The sequence below is a fragment of the Hetaerina americana genome, unplaced genomic scaffold (assembly GCF_022747635.1).
Source record: "Hetaerina americana unplaced genomic scaffold, ioHetAmer1.1.p SCAF_8, whole genome shotgun sequence".
Classification (NCBI taxonomy): domain Eukaryota; kingdom Metazoa; phylum Arthropoda; class Insecta; order Odonata; family Calopterygidae; genus Hetaerina; species Hetaerina americana.
In genome coordinates, this window is record NW_027287427.1 from 3,404,990 (window position 1) to 3,431,043 (window position 26,054).

Genomic DNA, 26,054 nt, shown 5'->3' on the forward strand with positions numbered 1-26,054 from the left:
CACATGCTTGTAGACTACAAAAAAATAACCTTCGGAAGCACTCCTGGTGGCATGAGGAAGTAATATTCCCTCTCAACACGCATGCGAAAGTTTGCGGTCGTCGCATTCATCCAGTGTATTCGGAGAAGCGGAGGTATGCAGACGTGTTCTAGTGCTATGCCAACGCGAGTTAAACAAGAGTGCTGTTACCGAATTTTTGCCTTCACCTCATCGTCCGAGGTGTAATGATTTTTGAGGTGAAAAATTTGGTAAGGGATCTACCCTCGTACCCTCGATCTATCCCTTACCAAATAAATGCAATGCAAACGAATGTAAAGATTATAGGACATCTAAGCCTCATCTCTCACTTCACAAATGTTGCGTGAATATGCAGGAAAGTCACGGTGCACAGTTGCGCGCAGAGAACCGGTGGCAGGGTGAGGAGAGTTTCGTGTGGCAAGGGAGGGGGGCCGGTTCCCTATTGGAACTGGGACGCTGACCCATTGGGTGATGGATGCACGCCATTAAAATATTTGTTTTGCAACTTTATCATTTCTTTTGACACGGAATTGTGTGGATATAGGCATATTAATAATGACTTAATTCATACCTGTCACCTCCTTTAAAGAACGGGATAACTCTAGCCACCACGAGTTTGCGTGGCAAAGCTAAGGCTCTAAATGAAACATCTGCTAGCAGTGCCATAGCACGTACGGATGAGAGATTTAATGTATTTATTTAAAAATTTTCAAACGAAAAATTTCGATTTTCCCAGAGCATCGTTACTTACTCACACTCTTTTTGAGGTAAATGGCGTACTTTCAGCTTCGTTAGAATTCGTTGGCTTTAAAAATAAAGAATTGATGGCGTTAATTAAATTACCTGTTTTTCTGGCAATATGAGGGAAAATTTAAGAAACAAATTCACACGGCATTCATTAAATCTATATGCTAATGAACTCTTTATCGTTTATTTCTAAATCACCAACAATCCGTTACATATATAGAGAATCATGACCCATAAGTAAGGCATCATTTCTTAATATTTCATCAACAACAGTCCATGAAAATCTGATATTATTAGATGAATTTAGTTTTTCTGCAAAATAGTTACTTTTAGCATAATAATGGACAGGTGGAAGAATTTCGAAAGCTTTCTTGGGTCATCGTACGGGGATGATTAACGCCTGGATACAGACTTGACTTCATCACATACATTTCATGTCCTCTTCATTAACTCCATCGACAACTTCATTAGTCATTGGCCGTTTACGCTAATTTCCCTTACTACTTCTTCTCCTGGTTGAGGCAGCACAAAGGAAGCCACATTTGACGTATTCTAAACATACACTCCATCAGTACTCTCATGATAGGCATTCAGTTAATTCTAAAAATATACACGATTTGAATGTTTTCAGAGCCAACGCCGTATTGCTATTCTTTACAGATGCAGTACTCATTGAGCCAGACCAACAATTGGAAGAGCTTATAACCTTTACGACATTATATCACTGACATCACAGTTATTATTGGAAATGTACATATTGTCAATTGGTAATAAGTATAAGAGCGACCATTAATCGACGACAGAACACGAACAGTGACAATTCTTCTGTCACTCCTCACAAAACACGACCCAACACCCTACTCTACGACACGCCCCTTTTCATCTCCATACACTTCCTTCCCCCCTTCATTCTATTCAATATCCCTATTTATCCTATGCCAGCCCCTCCCTCTCTTTCCTAACATTCTCCCCTTTATTTATTTATTTATCGACTTAATTGGGCGAGGTTGAGACTAATAGTCCCTTCTTCCACCTAACCCTACATTCCAGACATTATATTGAAGACAATCACCTACAACCAAGCCCAAATGGAGGGAAATCCACCTAGGCGGGAATCGAACCCGCGACCTTTGGGTTGGTAGGCGAGGCCGTTACCCCGCCGCCACCGAGGCCGGCATCTATTACCGTCTTCAACATCCCACTGCCGATCGATATTCTTTTCATCCACTTTTCCTACCTCCATAGTATTTCTCCCAACAAACCCCTCTCTTCGCCAACCATACCAAGTACTTTTATTTGTTTCCCTCTCATTTGTTTTCCTCTCGGTCCATTTGACCTACTCCTTTCTTCTCCACACCCACATTTCAAAAGCCTCCAATCTACGCCTATCACCCTACTTCAGTGACCACGTTTCCGCGCCGTACATAGCTACGCTCCATATCAACATTTTTACGAGTCTTTTCTTAATATCCTTACTCAAAGTGCCTGTCATCAACTCCCCCCTCCTTAAGAAATCCTCTTTGCCTAGCGCAATTCTTCTCCTTACGTCCCTACTTTGACCGTGTGGGTCCAAAACACTACCGAGATACATAAACTGTTCCCCCTACTCTAGTTTCGCCCTCCTATTTTAATGTTTAGCTTAGCCTTTCTCTTTATGGAAAATCGCATCACCTTTGCTATACTTATCTCTATACTGATTTTCATCCTAAATCTATCGCTTTGACTTTTCAATACACTCAGTAGAGTTTGAAACCCCTTGACTGACTGACAAACAAGAGCTTAGTCATTCGCAAACCTAACTTTTATGTATTCCCCGCCGACTTTCATTCCTATCTCTAGTTGTTCCCAAGCTAATAATATCTTTCTCTAAAAATACTTCGTTCCTCCACAAATTATTTGCTATACATGATACTCGCTAGTTCAAACTTTGCAAATAGTTCAGAGCCCGTTCTCCATGTGTCTGGGAGATCGGCGCGTGGGTTCGAGAGGATGGGTGGGTGGGATAATCAATTTGACCGGGGAATGGAGTGGGGGGGGATCCCGGATGGGTCGGCACGATAGGCCGGCGTCGGGGGAGTGGACGCGTATCAATTTAATGAATAGAGCAGAGAGGCGTTGAGAGGTGGCGATTGAGAGGGGGGGATCGCAAGCGGATTCAAATCCGCTCACTAAACGAGCCACGGCACAGTCTGGCTCCGGAGAGGTTTGGCTCCCCGATACCCATTCATTATTGCGGGGGATCATGGCGTCTGAATCGAGATAAATTAAAGCTTTGCGTGGGAAGTGATTTCCCCCTCCGGGCAGGCCCGGAGCAAGTCCGTAGGCAGTGGTGCCGATCGAGAGGACTCCGCCCAGCCCTAACATAAATATAGGGTTTAGAAACCAATTTCTTTGTTACCTTCGCATAAAGTATTGGCATTTGATGATCTTTAATTTAAATAATAACTTATTACATGAAGAAAATAGCACACTGAAATATTTCCTTTAGTTGACCAGAAACTATATGATATGGTCGAATTTAAAAATCATACGAGCTCAAACGAGTAAAATTCCATTTCTAGCTTCACCGTATTTTTACATAGTACCCTGCAAGCCACCACTAGGGGGTGCGGCAGGGGGTGATTACACACCAGGCTACCCTTGACCAAAAACACCAATGCCCCTCCTTCTGCTTCGGTCGGACAACGTTATTCTGATCCCTTATCTTTCGTGGGAAAAATGACATCTTAATTGCATTTGTTCTACACTTAATCTCTCTAATTTTTTTACATGATCTCTCCTACCGTAGTACGATGGGGATTACACTTTCAACATGATTGCCAAAGAGACCTCCTTCCAATTTATTCAGGAGTTGTAAACTGTAATTTACCCTTCGCTCCTCGAGTGATTCCCAGCCTAGCTCCCATAATATTTTGGATACGCTACTCAGTTTATGTAAACAACGTTTTACAAATCTAGCTCCTCTACGCTGCACGCCATCAAATTCGCCCATCAATCCAGCTTCGTGAGGATCCCATACACTAGCAGTATATTCTATATCAATCTTGAATGGCTACTTACCGAACACCACTGCCAAACCTCTGACATTAACTGACTTTCAAATTTCGTGCAACCGTTTTCGAAACTATTTTGTTTGACACCATTACGTCGTCAAGTAAATATACCCGTACAGTTAACTGGGTTCGCGGACGTTAATCTTCACCTCAAATCTTTTTTCAGCCGTTTTCTATGGTACCGAGGGGGTATGAGAGGCGACCTGATGACAGCAGACGTACCATGATTGTGTCTTTAAACTTTGTACCTGAGGATGACGCCGTAGCGTCGAAACTAGTCGTACCTGAAATAAAGTGGTGGATTGGAACAAAGTTTTTCTTTTTCATTTATTAGTAAAGAGTGGTTACGGATAGGTCGAGATGGTTACTCTCAAGTATTTCAGAGAAAGTGTTTCACCGCTGTCAATTACTGAGATCATGATGTCATAAATGAGCTTTAGATCTGGTTTATAGCCAGCGATTGGAAAGATTACGGATGGAGGGTTGCCAGAGCATCTACAATAAGGATACATATGCACCAAACGAGCTCCCACACCCACCATGGGATCCCATGAGCTACATAACACTGACCAAGAACAGCTCTGAGGTATCAAAGCAAACAAAGCACCTGGTCCGAAAAAGACACCTGCTAGGGTATGGAAAGAATTTGCTGAAGATAATTTCCAGTTTTTAGAAAGTATTTTCTAAAATCAATGGAAGAAGGCTCAGTACCTCGAATGGAATTTAGCACACACAACTCCCAACTATGAAAGATAGTGAAAGAGGGAAATCCATCAACTACCGACCCATATCTTTAACATCAATTTCATGAAAAAATAATAGAAAACATTATTGTCAGTAACATTATGAGATTCCTAAACCGTAGGAAAAATTAAGCCACAACCAAGATGTAACTCTGAGCATCCCCGGTCGTTGTGGGCTGAGACCACCACAGTCATTGACAAACATACATGCATTGTTTTTTTTTACCTTGGATAGAATCGTCTCCTCTGAATCAGAAATCAACTCATCGCTGGGAGACGGGCAAAGGGGAATCCTGGCTCATTTGCGTCCGCTTCCCCCCCCCCTCTCCACTGGTGCCATTGCATGGATCCAGCAACCATCGGTCCAGCATTGAAAGCCTCCAGTCTTCTCTCTCCAGTCCGCTTGTTCAATGGTACACCTATACGAACCACTAAGTTTCACGCTCTGGGCAATGGACCTCAAGTACTGATTCCTCATTCAGAAACTTCCTCTTTGACAATGGTCAGTGACTCTGCGTGACGTGGTTTCTGCTTGATATCCATTGAGCTCCTTCCTTCCTCTGTGTTTGCCACTTCCAAGGCATGAGGTAAGCGATCCATTCCACTGGCCCTAAATTCTCTCCCTTAGCATGACGTTCGACTGCATTTTCTCTCATCCAAGGGAAATGATTCCTTTAAAATAGGAGTATAACACCCATAAACTGGTGCTTACCTACTATAAAGAGTGAACGGAAACAAGAAAAGGTTTCTGACGCTTCTTTATCCTATGCTGACATATTACCAGCATTGAAATATTTTGTTATACTCTATCGTTACTAAAGCAGGTTCAATTAGTACAGTGGTTCCTGTTTTGGAGATGCTAGGAGACCGGGCAGACTACCATGTATTATTTATTTAAGTTCAGTGGCCAAAGGATCGCAATGTAAAAATCAAAGTCGAATTAAAATCATAACCCTAGAAGTTATGATCACAAGTCCCAATTTACTGGCTAGGGATCAAACACGTGATTATTTTCCAAGAACAGTAAACAAAAATGTTCACATATTTTAGCCATGGGAAAGAAGCATTTCTATCTCGTATTAAGAAGAATTACTGTAAATGAAGAGACAAAAATCTGGTCTACTAAAACAAAACCCTAGAAAATTTTTACAGCTTGCTACCTAATGAGTAAGTAATCCTTTTTTTTTTGATTTGTCCTTCATCTAGAGATTGGTTTAGCTTGCTGAGGAAAGCACGTTCTGCTAATGCTATTAAAATAGCTCTCTGTCCAAGTTAATGTAATATTCAAACCTAAAAAAATGGCTGAAAATAAAAAGAAATTGCTAAAAAACCCAAATTCATCACAAGGAATGAAAAAGGAGAATCTCCATGTATGTATCCCGTGTTTATATCATAGCTGTATTTCCTGCAAAATTTTGGTTATCCATGCTTCATCATGCATCCATTAGCACGGATATTCGAGAGTTCACTGCATTTCCAATTCTTGCATTAAATATCCCAGCAGCCACTCCCATTTGGGAGAGGGCATGCTCGCTAAACTAGGCCTCACCTCCCGCCAAATTGTTCATTCTTACGTGACCTGTGCAATGAATGGGCAAGCTGGTGCAGCCTGGTGGCCATTATGTGGACTATATAGCTCCGCCCCCCCAGCGGCGCTAGTTGCTTTTTAACCCAATGAGCCGTCTGTGCTTGGCGGATCGTCGAGCTGTGGGTTTGGTCCCAGTTATGTCACTTTCTGTTGTCCTTTTATTTACTGTTTGTTGGAAATGGAAATTGACGAAATCACGGAGCAACGAATCAACATCAAGTTTTTTGATGAAGTGCGGTAAAAGTTATCAGGAAATTACTGAAATGTTGGCAGCTGTTTACGGCGATAATGCTCTGAAGAAAACATCCGTTTTCAAGTGGATTAAGCGTTTTAAAGATGGCCACGGATGATGCAAGGCCGGGACGACCTTCAACCACCTGTGTTGATGACAACATTGATCGTGTGCTGTCCCTTGTCCTAATCGATCGTCGAAAAACTGTCCAAATGATAGATGATGAACTGAATTAAGGAAAACCAACAGTGCACACTACTATTTTAACCGGACATGATGGATGGATCCTTCACCTCGACAATGCACCTGCACATTCAACATTGAATGTTCGTCAGTTTCTGGCAAAATATTCAACCATCATCCTCATTGCCCCCTGCGATTTTTTCCTACTCCCAAAATGCAAAAATATGATAAGGGGACATAACTGAGAAGGTGTGGAAGACAGAATAAAGCAAGAAACGACTAGAAAACTAAATGGCCTAATTGCCAAGGACTTCCAAGGGGTGCTTTAAACAGTGGAAAAGAAGATGGAATAAGTGCAGAGCAAGGAATGGAGAGTACCTTGAAAAGGGGACCAAACTAATACAGATTAAATTTTGTAAAATAAAGGTTTTATGACCTCAGTTAGCATATTTATTGGAGAGAGTACTGTTGGGATCAGTTGGAGGCCACCTAGTGACCCTTAAAAAAAGAGCCACCACAATCAGAACTTGCGGTGCCCAGTAGGATGTGAAGGACCCTTGCCTTCTGGGATGATATGGAAAATGCAGCGGCCACTCACCTCAGGGTCAATCTTCTTGAACTCTGGGTCGTCCTCATCAACTTCGAAGTACAGCTCCGTTGTCGTGATGGACACCATGCCAGGAGCCACGATCCCAGGAGCTATCAGTCTGGCCTTTGTGCTGATGTTCACGGGCCCTGCATGGAGTTAAGGAATCAGGTATTCGCCTCTGATAAATCGGAAGAGAGCATTTATTATGTGGCTACAAATATTAAAATGCTACTTAATTCATTCCTTCCATTTTTGACATGCATATTAATGAATTAAAAGTTATGGGAATAGCTAGTAGAATGATTACGGGTGGAGGGATATCCCTCAATGCAATTTTATCACATCACATGGAAATAACATAATACATAGAAGTGAACATGTTTGAAGAATTTCAGTCAATAAATTATTCAAGGGATCTCTGTTAGAGTGGATAAAGTAATCCACTCATTATGTCACACCAGTCAAAGGAAAAATGAAATGTCCTTCAATTTCTAGTTTTTGTGATTGATAGAAAAAATCCTGGCAGAAGGTTAAAAGTCAGACTATCCAGGTAATCAGACTAGTCAGGTAATCCAGAGGGTAGAGCGTTGGACTGCTGACCGGAGGGCCCGGGCTGGATTCCTGGGCAAGTCTCTCTGGGCATCTGCAGCTCCACCCAAGCTATGTGATTTTTCATGAACCAGATCTTCCTGAGAAACCATAACTGGCACAGGGAAAGGAACTGGCCCCCCTACCCTGATGTGTGAATTTCACACGCCGTATAGGGCTTAGTACTGGGTAAACTCTTCCATCACCTACCAAACTGACCTTCTGGTAATTTACTGTGTTTATGGTGTATATGAGGAAAGTGACATCCCAGTGAAACTAACAGCATACATGATTTAGCAGCAGTGATGAATTTCTGAGATTCTACCTTGAATAAATATGGAAATAGCTGCTAATTTTTTTATGGCTGCAATTCCATTTCCTTCATACGCATGAGGTGTTCAAACTAAATTACTTGGACCCTTTTCAGTCTAATCCTAATATTGCATGCGCGTCCTATAGTCCGGGAAATATGATACATTAAATTTCTGAAGTGAATAATCTTTCCAAAGCACTTCAAAATTGTAAGCACCACTTTTTAACGTAAACAGGCTGTTGATGGCCAACAAGAGTGAAGTGGGAGAGGCGAGGAGCGGGATGAGGGATGGGTGAGCAGTGAAAAGGGGACAATGGTTACTCACAGAGCTCTATTGCTCACTGGTGAATTTATCAATGATGGACACCCGCAAGACCACTTGGATGAGCGTGGCACCTTTACTTATATCCAGAAAAGGCACTGGGTAACAAGCCAGGGTAGGAATGTGGTGCAATGAAAGGTGAGGGTCGGTAGTGATGGGCAAATATGGGGCATCTCTATTTTGAACGGTATATGAAAATGAAGAGTTCGTGATTATGGGCAGAGCATTGTAGGTATGGTGTGAACCACCTAGCCCTTGTGTGATGGTAAAGGTGCGGTTGGTAATCTTTAAGTGTCATTGTACATAAGAGCACTTTGTCTCATATCTGTTCTTCTTGTGAGTGTATGTATGTATGTGCATTTTAAGAGTGACCATTGACCAGAATTGGCCATTGTCACCAGGACAATTGCCTAATTGCAACAAGATTTATGTAATAATAATAATGATAACTGGTCCAGCTGGTCCCACCTGCACCCATCATCCAGGGATCCTCCCAAGACTACTCGAGTTCCATCATTATTATTACTTTTTATTTGCCCAGAGATCACAATAAAAAATACCGGGTAGGTGGTGTATGTACATGATATAAGGCACATCGAAAAGGAGCAAAGACACAGGCTCAATTAAGATACATAAAAGAAATGATGCTCATAGTTGCATAAATGTTTGGTACAAACCCATGGACATTGGCTGTAACATGCACATGCAATATCAATTCAGAAAAATCATTTATCACCAACACGAATCAGACCATGACCATTGCTAGAAACTATAAGTATGAACTTACTGGTCGGGAATATTGTTGAGATATTTGTCAACCGAACAGAACATATTGCGTTGGAGATATCTTTTTGATTTACGCCTGAGTGCAGCAGTTCCCTTCGTATCCTTTACACTTTTGGGTAGGTTGTTCTATAATAGGAAGCCCATTTCATTGGGTCCTAACTTCAATGCTTATATTCCCATAATGGACGTCATTCCTGCCTCTGGTGTAATGATGATGATAGGCAGAGTTAAGAGAATAGTTGCCAATGTTATTTTTTATATATAGAATTAAAAACATAATGTAGATGCACGGGAGTGGTAGCAAAGTTAATTCATGGAAAATAGGCCTTGATGGAGCATTGTGAGGTTTCCTGGTTATTGTTCTAACAGCCTTCTTTTGCATTTTAAAGATGGTTTGAGAAATAGCAGCTGATCCCCATAATGCTATACTATAGGTTATATTTGAATAAATTTCTCCATAGTATAAATTGAGTAGTACAGTTTTACTTGCAGTTTCATACAGGTTTTGTTAATAAATAGCCAGGTGAACTGAGCTTATGTTGAAGGGCTTTTACATGCATATCCCAAGAAATATTTGCACACACCTAGAAATTTACATTCTGTCCCATTCTTATTGCATGCAAAGTATACTATTTTACTTTTATTTGCATTTAAGTCTAGATGGTTGTCTGTACACCACTTTTTTATTGCATGTGTGACCGACTTTGATTTTCCAACAAGGCTGGGATATGTTTGTGGTGATATTATTACATTAGTGTCGTCAGCATACAACTCTGGTATTATTCCATCATTATTTGGTAAGCAGTTAGGAAGGTCATTGATGTATATCAGAAAAAGGAGTGGCCCAAGGGTTGAGCCTTGTGGAATACCTTTGTTAACTTGGTATGCTTCAGATGTATATTTTGGCCCATCAACTGATAGCACAACTTTCTGAGTGTGATTATGAATAGAGGACTTCATCCAGTTTCGAGGAATTCCTCTAATTCCTTTTCTATTGAGCTTAATTAGTAATCTATTGTGGTTTACATTATCAAAAGCCTTTGACAAGTCAAAAAACATTCCAAGAGTTTTGCGTTTAGCATCTAATGAATTAAGTATGCTGTCGATTGCCTGACATATGGCAGTTGTGGTAGACCTTCCAGATCTAAATCCATGCTGAGAATTTGAAAGTAGGAAGTTTTTTCAAGATAAGATGCTATTTGAATAGACATGGCTTTTCCCAATATTTTAGCAAATGTATTTTGGACAGATATTGGTCTGTAATTGTTCAAATCATTGACACAGCCATGGTTTTTATAAATGGGCACTACTTTTGATTCTTATAAATTGGGATGGGAAAATCCCTTGTGTCAAAGATTCATTAATTAAAAATAAAAGGGGTGCTTTCATGGCTTCAATTAGATACCATTCCCCTTTTTTGACCCCTGCCCTCATGTCCTCCCAATCTCCACCTCTCCCTACTTCACATTTATGCATTGGTCATTAGCAACCCATCTACCTAATCTATGTGGTCATTAACTAAAGTCCTTTTTCATACCACTCGGTAAATCTGAGAATGGAGTAAATTGAAATGTCATCCATTTGAAGCCCTTCTTAATGTTGATTGACGCACGACCAACTCCTAAGTCAATTCTATTGAGTGTGAATGTGACCAGGATAACTAACTCACCAACAAGATCAGCATCCAAGTCTCGATCATCTGACATGAGCTCACTGTCATCCATGAGGTCATTTGACTGCAGGGGCTGCTGCTGCAGTCTGCTAGCAGCCAAATGGGCATGGAACTCCTCTCTTGCCTACATGCAAGGACAACAGATGACTTGAGTTAAAACTTGAGTCAAAAGATCATGTCTCAGAATCAAAAATTCATGAAACAATATCTGGGGTCAAACATAGAAAAACAAATCATTAGATGCAGGGCCAGTGGCTGCCAAAAGGCTTAGAAAAAACAATGGAAGTGGCACAAATTAATGCGAATTCATATTCACGAATATGCTTCATATTTGAGGGGATGGGATGCTTTTCTTGCCTGCAAGATGGCATCCTCGGGGGCACCATGCTCTATGGCTGCCTTCAGCGTTGCCTCTGGGTGACTCGACCCGAGCGGGTTGTGAACAAACCTCTTCCTTCTCCGTGCATCATCCTCCCAAACATCAAGCTTCCAAAACTCACTGCGCCTGCAATTGGAAGAAATCTATGAGTGACCATGGGATACTGACGTCAGCCACTTCACTCATAAGAATTAATTGCAATGCTCGATTTTCCATTGGCAGAAGGGGAACCAGTGCACTTTTCAGCATGGAATGAAAATAAACCACTGAGTTTCCAGATATCTTTTGCCACGTGTTTTTTCCTTAGGAATTTATTTATTTATAACATCATGTTTATGTTTAATCCAAGCTATTTTCAACAATTTTGTTATTACCAGAGTTATTGATGAGCATTTTGGAAATGCTGCACCAAAACCCACGCCCAAGAGTTAGGCACATATGTCATTCCAATCTGATTGCTTCTTTAAGCCTTAAAAGAAAATGCAAATACCATATGGAAGCTTATGATACTTTTAAATAATTTCCAAAGTTTCTAACAATCGATTTGGCTAATCCAAGCAAAACTTGAAAGTTGCAGGAAGTAGAACTTAGAAGCCCTTGAGGATTAGATAGGAGGCTTACTTTGCTTGGCCTGGATCCATGTAACCCCACGCTCCATGTTTGTTAGACATTATATTCACGACCTTTTCGAGAAGGCGGCTGGCGATGACATTATCCCTCCTCCGTGCAGCTGTTATCAGATGATCACACATCCTTTCCTCTTCTCTGCGATCCAGCAGTGTTTGAGCACATTGTGACTGCAAAATAATTAGTCACTAAACTTAACAATACCAACACCAATGCTTTATTTCAACTGTTTTGTTATGACCCATTGCAACTTTGAAACAATTCACGAATAGGGTATACTCGTATGTATACCTGGTTACCCGCTAACCCACTTTACTAATTGATGGTTACTGGCGTAACTTTATGGAACTGATTCATTATAAATAAATGAAATCGAAACCCGGGTTGTATGAATAAATCGTTCGTGTGGAACTACAAAGTTAGTCCTTCCACTTTACTAAATTGATGAGTTTCTTTATAACCTTGATCATGCTTAATATGGATTAACCATTCATCAAAATGAATAAATTATATTATCATATTATATTGTTATTATCAAATCTATATTTTCTCTCCTATTAGTGAAATAACCGTGTAAAGAGGATTTAGACATATATTAACCTGGAATTTTTTAAGAGCAAGGCATGGAAACAAAATACATAGGCACAGTAATGTCATTATTTTGAATTCCAGAAACAGTGGCCTTCCAGAAGTTCTGATGGATACTTCAGCCAGAGCTTTCAAAGATCTTTTTTGCATGACAAAGGTCTTACCTGCCACATTAGTGTTTCCCCAAAAGATTACACCAAAGGACGACTAGGAATGGATTTTGGCATAATATACTAGCTTGAGAACATCTAAAGTGACAATTAGACACTCTTACAGATCATAAAAGTACTTGTTGCCTTGTTGGGTAGATGAGACAAGGTAATTTATAAAAAAGTAAATAAAAGTGGCCCAAGAATTGATTCCTGCGGCACCACACAATTTGACAGGAGCACATTGAGCCAATAAATATTGCAACTGTCCTTAAGCTTGGCATTTACTTCAATTATTTGCTTGCAATTAAGTAGGTAAGACCTTATCCAGGAAGTAAACAATGATTCTAGGGAGTAGGCAATTTTTGATTCACAATAACCCCTTTAAATTCACTAATGAGAATTTTTAAATGCTTCATAGTGAAATTTCAAGGCATACTTACTTCAAAATCTGCATGTTTGAGAACATCATCAGCTCTCATTCTGTTTAAAATAAACTCTGCTTCATTGGCAACTCGAACAATGTGATCCTTCATGGCATGAGATAGCAGCCTGACAATTAAACCAAATGAAAAATTAAACAGGGGACCACAAGAAGGAAATTCAAGAACTTTGTTGATTAAAAAAGTCGTATACATACCTCCCTTCATTAATGAGCTCGATGAAAGCAAGTCCAGCATGCTTTTGGAGGGAATTCTGCCATTCTTGGGAACAGAGTAACATTACCAACTCTACAACAGAATTACTATTTTTGAATGTTGTAAGACCTGAAAATTTAAAATGAATTGATTATAACATTTAGAAAATAAACATATTGATTTTCATTCATAGTAGCATACAAATTTCTATTCTTTAAACAGGCAATACTAGGAAAAATAAAAAAAAAATGCTTTAAACATGTAAAGGTTATGTTTAAACAATTGTCCTATTATAATGCAATTCATCTTGCATCATAAAGCATGTACAGAAAATTAAGTGAGTGTTATCGGCATGTGGCTACTGAACCTTCTGGGACAATCCTAACCAATTTATGCAAATGTATGAGAGGGATCAGATAAAGCAAAATACATCAGAACCATAGGAGAAACTGAAAAACAAATTGAGTGAAAATTTGAAGATTCATATTGACATTAATGATAGTTCAAGCACATTTAAATTCATGTGAAAGTGGGATTAGCTGTTGCTTGAATGACTACAAAGACACCTGAGAACAAAAAAAGCAGTATTAGACTGTCCTTTGCAACACGTGTCAGCCCCATTTAAGTACTGTGACCCTTGCAATGTTTATTCCCTCAAAAAAAGTTCTCACGTATCATATCATGTCACAATCATAATGTATTCTGATCTGCTGTTTTTTAACTATCACGACTTTCTGTTCTCCCTTCAGGAATACGCGAACTCGAGCTGGTCCATCTGATTCACCGCGCAAGGGGAGAAAAGGGCACACTAACCTTTGCCCTCCATCAGCAGCTCCTGGCCATGGGAGCCCACGAGCGTTTTGGAGAGGAAGGGAGCAAAGTCCACCATGATCTCCCTCAGCAAGGGACAAACAGATCCCAGGGCCGTCTCAAGCTTCTGCGTGAGGCTCGCCTCCCGTGAGGGGGTGGGCATGGTCAACCCCTCTGGCAACCCCCCTTTTATGGGCAGGTCGTCTGGCCTCGCCTGGTGGTGTGAGTGGTGGTGGGAATGGTGTGAGTGGTGCTGGTGCATGCCCCCTCCTTCTCCAGAGGACGTTGAAGAAGTGGGCGATGGTGCTTGATGGGCATGGTGAGCATGGTGGGAGTGGTGTCCATGCATGGTGTCCACGCGCACCACTGAGATGTCACCCTGCTGCTGCCCTCCCTTGCCCTCCTCCCCTCCCGAGTCACCACCACTCTCTCGACCCCCATGGTGGACATGGTGGACACCTGCGTAGATGAAGTAGGAATTGAGGTCACTTCTCCTTTGAGCAATTACAATACACTCTTTGAGCTGTAAATGTAGGAAACCTGCATACAGCGTAGATACATAATAATAGTAATATTTCAATTGTCTACTGACCATACAAATTAGGTATAGGAATCATCAAAAACATAAAAAAAACCTTTGAAAAAGACTGTGATTTCATGCGCAGAATGACTTCCTTTTAAAATGTAAATGAATCGACTGACATGAATGAAACTTTGGCAACAACATGGAAAAAAGATTACATAGGCTGATTCTGCTTCATATGGGATTTCATTTCTGCTAATGTAAGCATAAAAAGAGGATATTCCTCCAAAAGTATTTCTTCCTAATCATTTCACAAGGAGTAGATGAAGTTTTAGAGAACAAGAGACAAGATTTCAAGATGTAGGTTTGGTGGAACATACTTGATATGCCAATGACGAGGATCATTTTTTGCTTCTCTGAATTCCATTGTACATCTAGATTCCCAAAAACCTGCCTCACCCAACATGAAGATATTTTCAGTTTAGCTGAAGTTTAACAACTCCTTATTTTAAGAAATTTACCATTTCATTCGACAAATCAATGTTAAAATTAACACATTTAGCTTGCCTTTTCAATCCTAAACTCATCACGTAGAAAAATATTTTCCCTGCGACAAAGCTGAAATGTTGACCACATCTTGATTCTCTACATCATACAGTTCATTTGACAATGGTTAACTCTTGAAATTACCTACATCAGACTAAGGACTGACAATGAATATATGTTTAATCATTTATACCAGTTTTTAGTACCAGAAATTTCCTATCAGCATCCTTACATCACAGCCATCATTTACTTCAACAAAGAACTTAAATGACTGCACTGCAGCTATTAATAAAAACACACCAAAAGTTCACTAACAAATGCATAAAAACGATGACTTTTAAACCTCGATGGTTTCCTGGTATCCACTGTATTCAACTTTCTCCTTTATAATTTACCAGTTTCCAAAATTTTCAGATCATATGTGGGTTATTCAATAGGTCCTAATAACAAAAAACAGAAATACAAATTATTTAGGGTAGATTTTTTATTTTTCAACATTATATCATGTTAGCTCATTTTGATTTCCCCAGCATTTCTCCAGCTTTTGTAAGCCATTCAAAAAGTTAGATTTGGGAGGTCCCTCAAAATAGGCATCTGTGTATGCGATAACCTTCTCACTTGATATGAATTGTTTCCCGCCAAAGTCAGGGCAAAATCTGGTGAATGCAGTGGATGCTGTAATAACTCAAACTTAAATTCCATAATGTTCATTGTCAAAACTGCACCTGTGCACTGTCTTGATCAAAGATAACTTCTTTCTTTGCCCAATGAGAAAATGTTTTCCCAGATTACTTCTCTCAAGCAGGGAAATAATGAATCATAATACTCTCCATTGTCTCTTTTTGCAACTCATCAATGTAGATAATGTGGCATGAAGTCTGAACAACTGAGGCCATCCGGAACACTCATTGTCTCAACACTGATTGCCACCCCTTTTTGAAATAAGGATATCACTTATTACGTGCAGTACATTTAATAGTTTCCTCATCATAAGCCTTGATATTCAACTCAATAATTTTCATGTATGATTAGCAGAGTTTTGTGCAGAATTTCACTGAACAATTCTTCTCTTCCAAAGTTTTGGGAACCTTTTGAACAGAGCTCGTATCATTGTACTGATTGATGACATCAACATGGCATGGATGAATAAAGATAATGATTTTGGGAGAGATGAAATGTGATTTCTAGAAAGGGACTACGTAAAGCCAGTCCATTATTTTACGAGTGACTCTGTATTATAATTCAGGGAAATGCAGGAACTAAAGGAATGGTGGCTTTAACACAATTTTATCAAGCAAGCGCATACGTAGTTTATTTAAATGGATTTATGGATTTAAAAATTATTTATGGATTAAAAAATGGATTTATGGATTATAGCTCAACGGTATGAGAGCTAATTATTAGAGCATTAATTATCATTATATGAACTCAATTGAAAAACAATAAATAGAGACAGAGTCCAGAAGAATTATTCAGTGCACCCATAATCATGAGTTCTCTGAGATGTGCTCACAAATGAAATGAAAATTTTAATGATATTTCAACAGTTTACTAAGAGTTCAAAACTAGCAGTAGTAGTGGTGGTAGTTTTGAGGGGAGTCGACCGAGAGCTGAGGTCATTTGCGCCATTAGGGATGGACAGGAAAGGATGAAGGGTGGAGAGAAACCCGGCGTCGGCATTAGCCTGCTCTTTACGAAGGGTGCCGAGGGGTCCACAAGCTAACGTCCCATCCGACGGACGGCGTAGTCACTCAAAGTGCCCTCCACATAGCACCTCAAGTAGGGATCGAGATACCTATGAAAATATTCAACACCGCCAGGATTGGAACCCGAGCCCTCTGGGTCGGAAGCCAGTACGTTAGCCCCCGCACCATCTCTATCCCCAAAAGTTCAAAACTAATAAATAATGATCTCTCAACTTGCTAACACTTCCTGAGTGCACTTTAAGAACTATGTCATGGGGGCTTCATACCCACACCCATTCTCACCAACATTGCCATAAATGTTTTGATAATGTGCCACTGAATCAAAAGTGTAGATGCATTTCAAACTAAATAAGGGTCATCTTACCTCTGGAATGTGATAAATTGTGAATGTTCCTATGGTCCTCCTTATTTGAAATGTTTTCGCCTTCTTCATTCAAATTTACATCAGTCCAACTTTCATCACTGTTGGCATTCTTGCATTCTTCTTGAAGAATGTCATTAGTTGGTTGAGAGTCTATACTACCCTCATTTAGATTCATATTCAATCCACCAACCTCTTCTACGGATTCGGCACTCTGGAATAAAATGTTTAGCATAATAGAACTAACACAGAGTGAGACAATTTGATTAAATTACTTCAATAAGCATGCACCTCTACCAAATAAATCTATCAAAGAATAAAAATGTATTATTTCCCATCACCTAAATCGCAAATCTCACTAATGTCCTGAAGTTCACACACCAATTAGATATTTCATGTTGTTCCATAGCAATACAGAGATTTTTCTAAGACCACCAGCTTACTACCAGCCCACATTGAACATTACAACATGCTTCTATTTGTACAAAAAATTTGGTAATAGTTATGCAATAAGTGAATAAAAAGTTCTGGTGGAGTGCAGAATAAGACCTAGGCAAGAGAGATGTGCGACACCAGTCCATTGAGGATTTATACCAAATTTGAAACGAGATTGCACATTTGTGAAGTGGAATTTTGGAAACTTTAAACATGACTCCTGTAGAATATCTGTTTCTGATGTTATAGGCCCATTGAAAATATATGAATCAATGCAAACCACAACTATTAAATTCAAATTATGATCTAAAGTGAATGTTTTAGACTTAGCATTTTTTGAGGAATGGGCATCAAGTACAAACTTCACCTTTCCTAGCTTTCATATAACCTTTAAGGTGGAAATTGAAAATTACATTCATACAAACAATATTATTCATAGAAAAAAAATTCAAGATAAACATGACCCATACTTTTGAAGAGAAAAATTCTAATAGATCCCTACATTAAGCTTTCCAAATATTGTACACACGTGATACACCACATATATATATATATATATATATATATATATATATATATATATATATATATATATATATATATATATATATATATATATATATATACTGGGCTGACACAATATAACACAAATAGAATAGAATAGCAACATTCAAAAGGACACTCACATGGTAAATTGTTCAAGCTTTCGACCCTCTCAGAGGCCTTCTTCAAGTGAGACTGAAAATATGCTGTTGCTGTAGAGAGGGGAAAGAGGTATGGGCGGGGAGGGGATGTTTGGAGGGAATGCTGGGAGGGTAATTTAAGATGGCGGTTAAGGGTAAACAAAAATGCATTCGCTTTCCAAAATTGTTTTTACCTACAGACAAAAGGCACAGCGATGGGAAAGAGGATGGCACCATCATATGCCAATCTCTTCATGGGCCATCTCGAAGAGACTTTCCTGTCACGGCAACCCCTTCAACCTCTTTTCTGGGTCTGCTACATAGACGATATTTTTATTCTCTGGACACATGGCTCTGATTCTCTCAACAATTTCTTATCCGCCTTAAATTCATCTTTCACTGTTAAATTCACCTCTTCCATTTCAGACTCCACCATCATCTTTCTTGACACAGACATCTCACTTCAAAACAACAAATTCACTACTTCAGTACACATCAAAGCCAATAACCATCAGCAATACCTAAACGTCACTAGCTATCATCCTCAACAAACAAAACACTCGATTCCTAACTCTCTCTCTATCCGCGGACACCGTATTTGCAACACCAAAGCCACTCTCAACAAATACCTTGACAATCTACATATTGCACTCCTCAAACGCGGTTACCCAGAAAAGTTACAACAAAATAAAATCCACCGTTCCACCCGACCACACACACCACACAATAACAAGCCCACATCTGACGCAGGACTCAAACCTTTGCACCACCTATTACCCCAGATCACACAGACTGAAAACCCTCCTTAAAGAACTGTTTCCTATTTTACATGACAATGACGCGACCTCATCCTTACTACCCCAATGCCCATCTATCGCATACAGACGACCCGCCAATCTCAAAAACCTTCTGAGATCCACCAACCCTTTGGCGCCCCCTTGTGACAAATTTCCCAATATTTCTCCAACTTGCAACCGCCCCCGATGTAAAACCTGTCCTCTTATTATGCCTACTCCCCTCTCCCTACATCCCCTCATTGCCCCCTCACCTCGTTCCCACGCTAATTGCCTCTCAAAAAATATTATTTATGTTTTATCATGCAAACACTGCACTTCCTTTTACATAGGCGAATGCATTACCCCCTTATCCATCCGAATGAATAATCACCGGTACTCCTGCAATTCTGCCTCACTCTCTTCTCTTCCTATCCCTTTACACGCCAATTCCCACAACCTTTCATTCGACCAGTGTTTTGCTCTCAGCATCCTAGAACCCCTACCTGATTCAGCCACCAATATAGAGGTGAGAACTCGTGAATCCGCCTACATATCAGCTTTCCGTTCTTTCAAAATTCCCACCCTTAACCGCCGTATTTAATTTCCCTCCCAGCATTCCCTCCACACCTCCCCTCCCCGCCCATACCTCTTTCCCCTCTCCACAGCAACAGCATATTTTCAGTCTCTCTTGAAGAAGGCCTCTGAGAGGGCCGAAAGCTCGAACAATTTACTGTGTGAGTGTTCTTTTAAATGTGTCTATTCCATTCTATTTGTGTTATATTGTGTCAGCCCATTACACACATATATATATATATATATATATATATATATATATATATATATGTGTGTGTGTGTGTGTGTGTGTGTGTGTGTGTGTGTGTGTGTGTGTGTGTGTGTGTGTGTGTGTGTGTGTGTATACATATATATATATATATATATATACATATATATATACATACATATATATATATATATATATATATATATATATATATATATATATATATATATATATATATATATACACACACACATATATACATATATATATATACATATATATATATATATACATATATATATACATATACATTAACATATACACATATATATAGATGATTTCGTCGACGTAACACGAAAGTGTTGAATAATAAATTGAATAGCAACAAACAATATAGAAACACATAAATCACTTATCTCTTGATCATTTTGATGGAATTCTGCTCCGTCTTCATCGGAAGATATAGGAGTAATGATTATTAATATTCTAATTTAATTATTACTAATATAATTACTTTATAATTACTGATTACTACGAGGGTCATCCGGAAAGTAGTACCCGTTCGTGCCGCATGAAGTGCTGACGACGCGAGTAGCCGCTGGACGAGGTCAGATAGCTTCAGTGGCTTGTCTGCCTTCTCTGAGCCAAGTTGCGTGACGCTAGCATTGCCTGTGTTGTTTCTGTGATTGTTTACAATGTTTAAAAAAATTGAGAACGCCGCCAGTTGTGAAGTGAGGGCAGTGATTAAATTCCTCAATGCAAGAAACGTTCGCCCATGTGATATTCATCGCCAATTAAAGGAGGTGTATGGAGACAATGTAATGGACGAGTCGTCTGTTCGGCGGTGGTGTCGCAACTTCAACATGGGGAGGGGGAACACACACGACGATGAGCGTTCGGGGAGACCGTCTGTCATTACAGACCAACTGGTGAGCTCAGTTGACGAATTCGTGAGGAACGATCGGCGCGTCACAATTGATGACATCTGTGAGCATTTTCTCAATTTTTCTCGAACAATTGTTCATGAAATTGTTAAACACCATCTGCATTATGCAAAAATTTGTGCAAGATGGGTCCCTCGCGTATCTCAATGAGCTGGCGGCGAAGGACTATGCAGCAGGAATACAGAAACTTGTCACACGTTATGACAAATGCCTTAATTTGCTTGGAGATTATGTTGAGAAGTAGTTTAAAGTATCCTCTTTCAAATAAAATTTTTTATGTTTGTTAATATTTACTTTTGTCTTTTTATTTCACGAACGGGTACTACTTTCCGGATGACCCTCGTAGTATAATTACTTCTATATCTTCCGATGAAGACAGAGCGGAATTCCGTCGAAATGATCAAGAAATATCGTGAGAGTGATCTTTTTATGTGTTTCTATATTGTTTGTTGCTGTCCAATTTATATATATATATATATATATATATATATATATATATATATATATATACATATATATATATACATACACATATATATATATATATATATATATATATACATATATATATATACATACATATATATATATATATATATATATATATATATATATATATATATATATATATATATATATATATAAGTACTTTGCAAAATTAGATAATTAATGCCAAGCACATATAGGTTGGAAAAGTAAGAATAATTATTTATACTGCTATTCAAAATTTTAAAATTATTTTCTTCGCACATGATATTTACAACTTGAAATAAAGGTCATCTGAGAAAAGGTGCAGAGCTATCACTAATTTGGTGAGGCAGACACTATTGAGGTAAGGCTGTCCCAGTGAGCGCAGCAGATGTCAGACCACGTTTATGAAAGGTAGATGAGGAGGGTGAGAATCTTTGTATAAATTTATACTTGATTTGAAGGGGATTCAATTAAACGCAAACCATACAATGTGATATTTATTGATTGCTTTATAAAAACTGGTAATATTAACAAAGGATAAATATTAAGCATATATTAAAAAAAGACAATCCAACCACAAGTAGTAACTTGGAGTTTATTACTTGCTACCCACTCCATTCACATTCATTTTAGCTACTCATACTTTTGAATTTCAATATTAACTTTTCTTAAAAGATTAAAAAGTTCAAGTTTTTCAATGAGCTTGCTCTCTTCCTTTCACATTCCATTGTCGCCCACCGCTTCCCCCTTCCTCCACATGAGCAGCCCACCTGACTTAAGCGTTGCCATGAATGACATTTCACAGCCTGCAATGCCCCTTTAATTGGCATGGATCAAATAATACCCTCTAGCCCAACAACGCTCATTAACCTATTTCATCCCCTGCCCACTCCCGCACACACACTGCCCTCTGCATTCCCCTCACTCCCCACCTTGACAGTGGCTTTGGGGTGGATAACCTGGATGGAAAATCACTCATGCTCCACAAACTCTCCCTCTTATTGAATTCAAGTTTCACAAACTTACCCCATCAACATTACCTACATTTTTATTAAAAACCTGTTATTTGTAATTTTAAATCTTTACCTTTATGCGGTAAATTAACATGAAATTTTAAATGAAAAAGAAATAATATGGTCGTAAAAACAGAATTAGGTGAAGAAAGCATATTGAAGTAGGAGATGCAAAGGTTTAAAATATGGGCACACGATTGAAGACTACAAACATACATTTTTTGCAGATCAAATATTTTCCTTTGCATTGACTTTACACATAAATGAGAGAGAGGCATGATGAGAGCCATCAATGGCTGTCATTTTGTTATCCATTGCTATGGGGTTGAAATACCAGATTAGGGTAGGAGACATCAGTTAGGGTGGAGCAGGGTAGGTTCCATCAATGGCTCACATGAGTCACCCGTTCACCTCCCTCCAGATATGATTTTGCTAAAAGGCCAACTATTCAACCTCATTCCCTCCCCCAGTCTTCCCCCTTTCACGCACTGATATCACCAAGGTGCATGCTTCAAATGGTCCTGTGTGGGCTACTTAAGGGGATATCATCCCTTGAACTATGAACGTAAATTTGCAAACTCAAAAATAAAGACAACCAATTTCTATATTTGACTCAGAAACTCCTAAAATCAGAGCAAGCTGTCGAAATCCATACATTTAGGATAATAAACCAGTTTTACGCTCCTCAGTAAAATTTATTATTAATTTTATGAGAGAAAAGATACAGAAATCTTTGGTTAAAGATCAAAATAATATTCATATGAATTTACTAGTTCTAAAGTGTCTATTGCATGCACTTATGGAATCATAACAAAAGCACTTACAATAAAATTTGTCAAAGTACAATATGAATTCAAAAATTTACTTCAGGAAGTAATAATCATTCATTTCATATTCTGCATTTTAAGCTGCTTGATTATTTCAAGTATTAAATAGTAAAATTCTTAATTTGCTGAGCATGCCTCTATGAGTACAGTTTCATTCATATACTATCTTTGCGGAGATTTTTACAAATTACCTCCTGGTTGCCACATTTCTCAATTAAATAATCCTCCAGGATCCCTTTGCAGGCAGTCGAGAAATGGACCAAGTCCACAAGTTAAAGGGGAGTCAAAGACCTTACTACGATTTGCAAATGAATGTTTCAATGGCAAAAACAGACATATAAACTAAAACAAGCAATAATTGAAAACACTAAAAGGAAATGTAATACCAATTATTACCACTCAGATGCTTTTAACTACAATGGAGGGAAATGGGGCAACCAGAATTCATTGTCGTTCAGGAAATCCAACTGTCAAGTATACAAGTACTTAGACTTGTCTTGTGCTTATTAAATACATCAACTTTCCCTAATTAATAAGTCACACTGAGTTTATTTATAGGATATGAAGTTTCATGGGGTCAAGTTCTAAACCATACAGAAATATATTTCACAAAGAGTTATGCTTTGATATAAGTACACATTGTTAATTCATAAGCTTTGTTCAGTAAGCATATATTTATTTCATGAGAGGCCAGAATGATGAGTCAAGCAGGGCTTAAGTCTGCTTTACCTTGTTACTGTGAGGATGATGCTCGGTTCTGATGGGAGCATGTCTCCCATACCTCAAGCCATCTTGCGGATCTACATCGTAATTGTGAGCAGTTAAGGAAGGTTGGGAAGTTCTGGCCCTTGCGCTACCCTACATTGCCAAGAGTTGGGTTAAAGGCTAGGTTAAAGTGAGAAGAGCATCGGTAAAAGATATAACCGCAGATCATCAACACACACATTAGGATTAATATACTACATTGAAGAAGCTATAGGTAATTTGATAGCTAGCTTATTATTCATAGGAGATAAGAAAAGGAAGAGGCATTACAGCATCTAGCATTCACAGTTATGTATTCAAAGCAACCATCAGCCAAATTAGAGTGTCTTATTAGTCAACAAGCTTTGAACGTTATTGGATGTTAAAAATTGGAAATATTAATCACCATAACAAACTATGTTAATGCCTCCCCACCAGAGCATACCATGTCACCATGGCCACAAACAAGGAGAAAAACCAGCTTTTGTTGGCATCTAGCAAATTGACCAAAATTCAAATGCCTTACCCTGCTTCTGACAGTAAGTTCCAAAATTGTTTCATAAAAGGCAAAGATTTTGAGAGAACACACATGATCCAATCAAGGCAAGCATGCAAATGCATGTAAGATAAGGCATTATTACTTTAAAAATACACAATTAACAAGTTTGTACACATGGCTAACATAATTCAAGGATTACTCAAAAATTTAATTTATCTCTAAATAAAATGATTACACTCATACTAAATTTTTAACAACTAATTAGTGGAAAGAAAAACTACCTTCTGCTTAGTTCAAAGTTCTATGCTCATTGGCCACAAGTTCTGGACACAAGTCATTCAAGTTTAATTTTTTAGAAACTATTTTTTTTAACATCAACTGTGTGCATATTTCATAAAAAAAAACATCATTAATGGTTATACGGCAAAGCTACAGTAACTTGATACCTAATTTTACAATAAATGAATGCATTACGCTCAACTTGCTTCAGATCAATTCAGACAATTCCGAAAAAGCATTTCTGTATACTAATATTGCATGAGTTGTATTGACAGAGCACACATCCTTTATGAGACACTTCATTTCCTGAACTTGCATGCAAAATGTGGCCAAAATTTAGCATAAAGCAAGTAAGCTGCCCTTTCATGAAATGTATGAACTTTCTCAAGGATTCCTCAAGAATAGAAGGCATGGATTGCAAGAGAGGAGGACCCCAACAGTGAATGGTGGCCACCAATTAATTATACAACTGAGCTAGCACACTTTGTTGATCACCTTAATTGACGGTGGCCCACTGGAGTGGGCGTCATTATCAGCTAGGACGGATGAATTGTTCTCATCAACCACAATCACTTCATACTCGCCATCGTCAGCATCTTCATGGGATATCTGACGTTGGAGCCCCCTGGTCTGAGCTGAAATGGGACATGCAATATGCTTCCTGTTCTGTCAAACAGCTCCACTAATCAAGTCACATAATTACTCGCTAGTTCCAGAGAGCATTAAGTACCAAACAACAGCAGCAGAGAGCCTCATGCATAGTTAGAGACACAAAGCATTATAGATACAGATCGACGGGGACACATATGTATCATGTATATGTAGAACAATTCTATTACCTACTTTGGCAAGACTCAGTTAACAAATTATTTTACAGAGGATAATTATGACAGAATAAACAATTAAATCTGCAATGGGTGATTACTAATGATAGGGAAATATCAATAACGCATTAGGTTTATATGACCCCACAAGAGATGGGAGATTGACTTCTAGTTGTAGATTTACTAATTAACACACATTGAAAAACATCCTGAGCATTTACACATTTAATGGTTAACAGCCAAATGGTGTCTCTTGAAAAACTGAAATAACTAAAAAAAATATCAACAATTAAAAAAATAAAAGAGGAGACATTCCAGTATCGAAGAGCATAACAATAATAGTGTTTTCCATGCAACAAAGAACTTGGGGAGAGCAGACAAGAGCTAGTGCTGCAAAAGAAAGTAAATGAGCTACAGGCTCTGCATGCTGGAAGCAAAAATTGGAATAGAGAGAGGTTTTCAATTAATCTAATAAATTTAGCCTTAAAAAAATACTAATTCACTGTGAACAAAAATAAATCAAATTTAAATCTTCATGATCTCCCAAATAAACATCTTACCAAGCAATCGACTACACGCAGCAACCAAAGACTTAAAACAAGCATGTGCTTCCTTCA

The 26,054-nt window shown here is 38.7% G+C and overlaps 1 protein-coding gene across 8 annotated transcripts in view; it reads right to left on the reverse strand.

Moving 5' to 3' along the window:
* The window catches only part of rg (A kinase anchor protein rugose), a 1,244,182-nt gene that overhangs the window by 507,990 nt on the left and 710,138 nt on the right, over positions 1-26,054 (reverse strand). For 5 of the 8 annotated variants that reach the window (XM_071597010.1, XM_071597008.1, XM_071597007.1 and 2 more), the window contains 10 exons: positions 25,109-25,248; positions 23,821-23,949; positions 17,165-17,375; positions 14,029-14,484; positions 13,218-13,344; positions 13,021-13,129; positions 11,835-12,010; positions 11,192-11,339; positions 10,832-10,958; positions 7,163-7,299 (listed from right to left, as the gene is read on the reverse strand). In XM_071597010.1, the coding sequence (XP_071453111.1) occupies positions 7,163-7,299; positions 10,832-10,958; positions 11,192-11,339; positions 11,835-12,010; positions 13,021-13,129; positions 13,218-13,344; positions 14,029-14,484; positions 17,165-17,375; positions 23,821-23,949; positions 25,109-25,248 (1,760 nt within the window). The remainder of the gene's footprint in view (positions 1-7,162; positions 7,300-10,831; positions 10,959-11,191; positions 11,340-11,834; positions 12,011-13,020; positions 13,130-13,217; positions 13,345-14,028; positions 14,485-17,164; positions 17,376-23,820; positions 23,950-25,108; positions 25,249-26,054) is intronic. The other 3 variants (XM_071597013.1, XM_071597012.1, XM_071597011.1) reach the window with 1 other exon arrangement.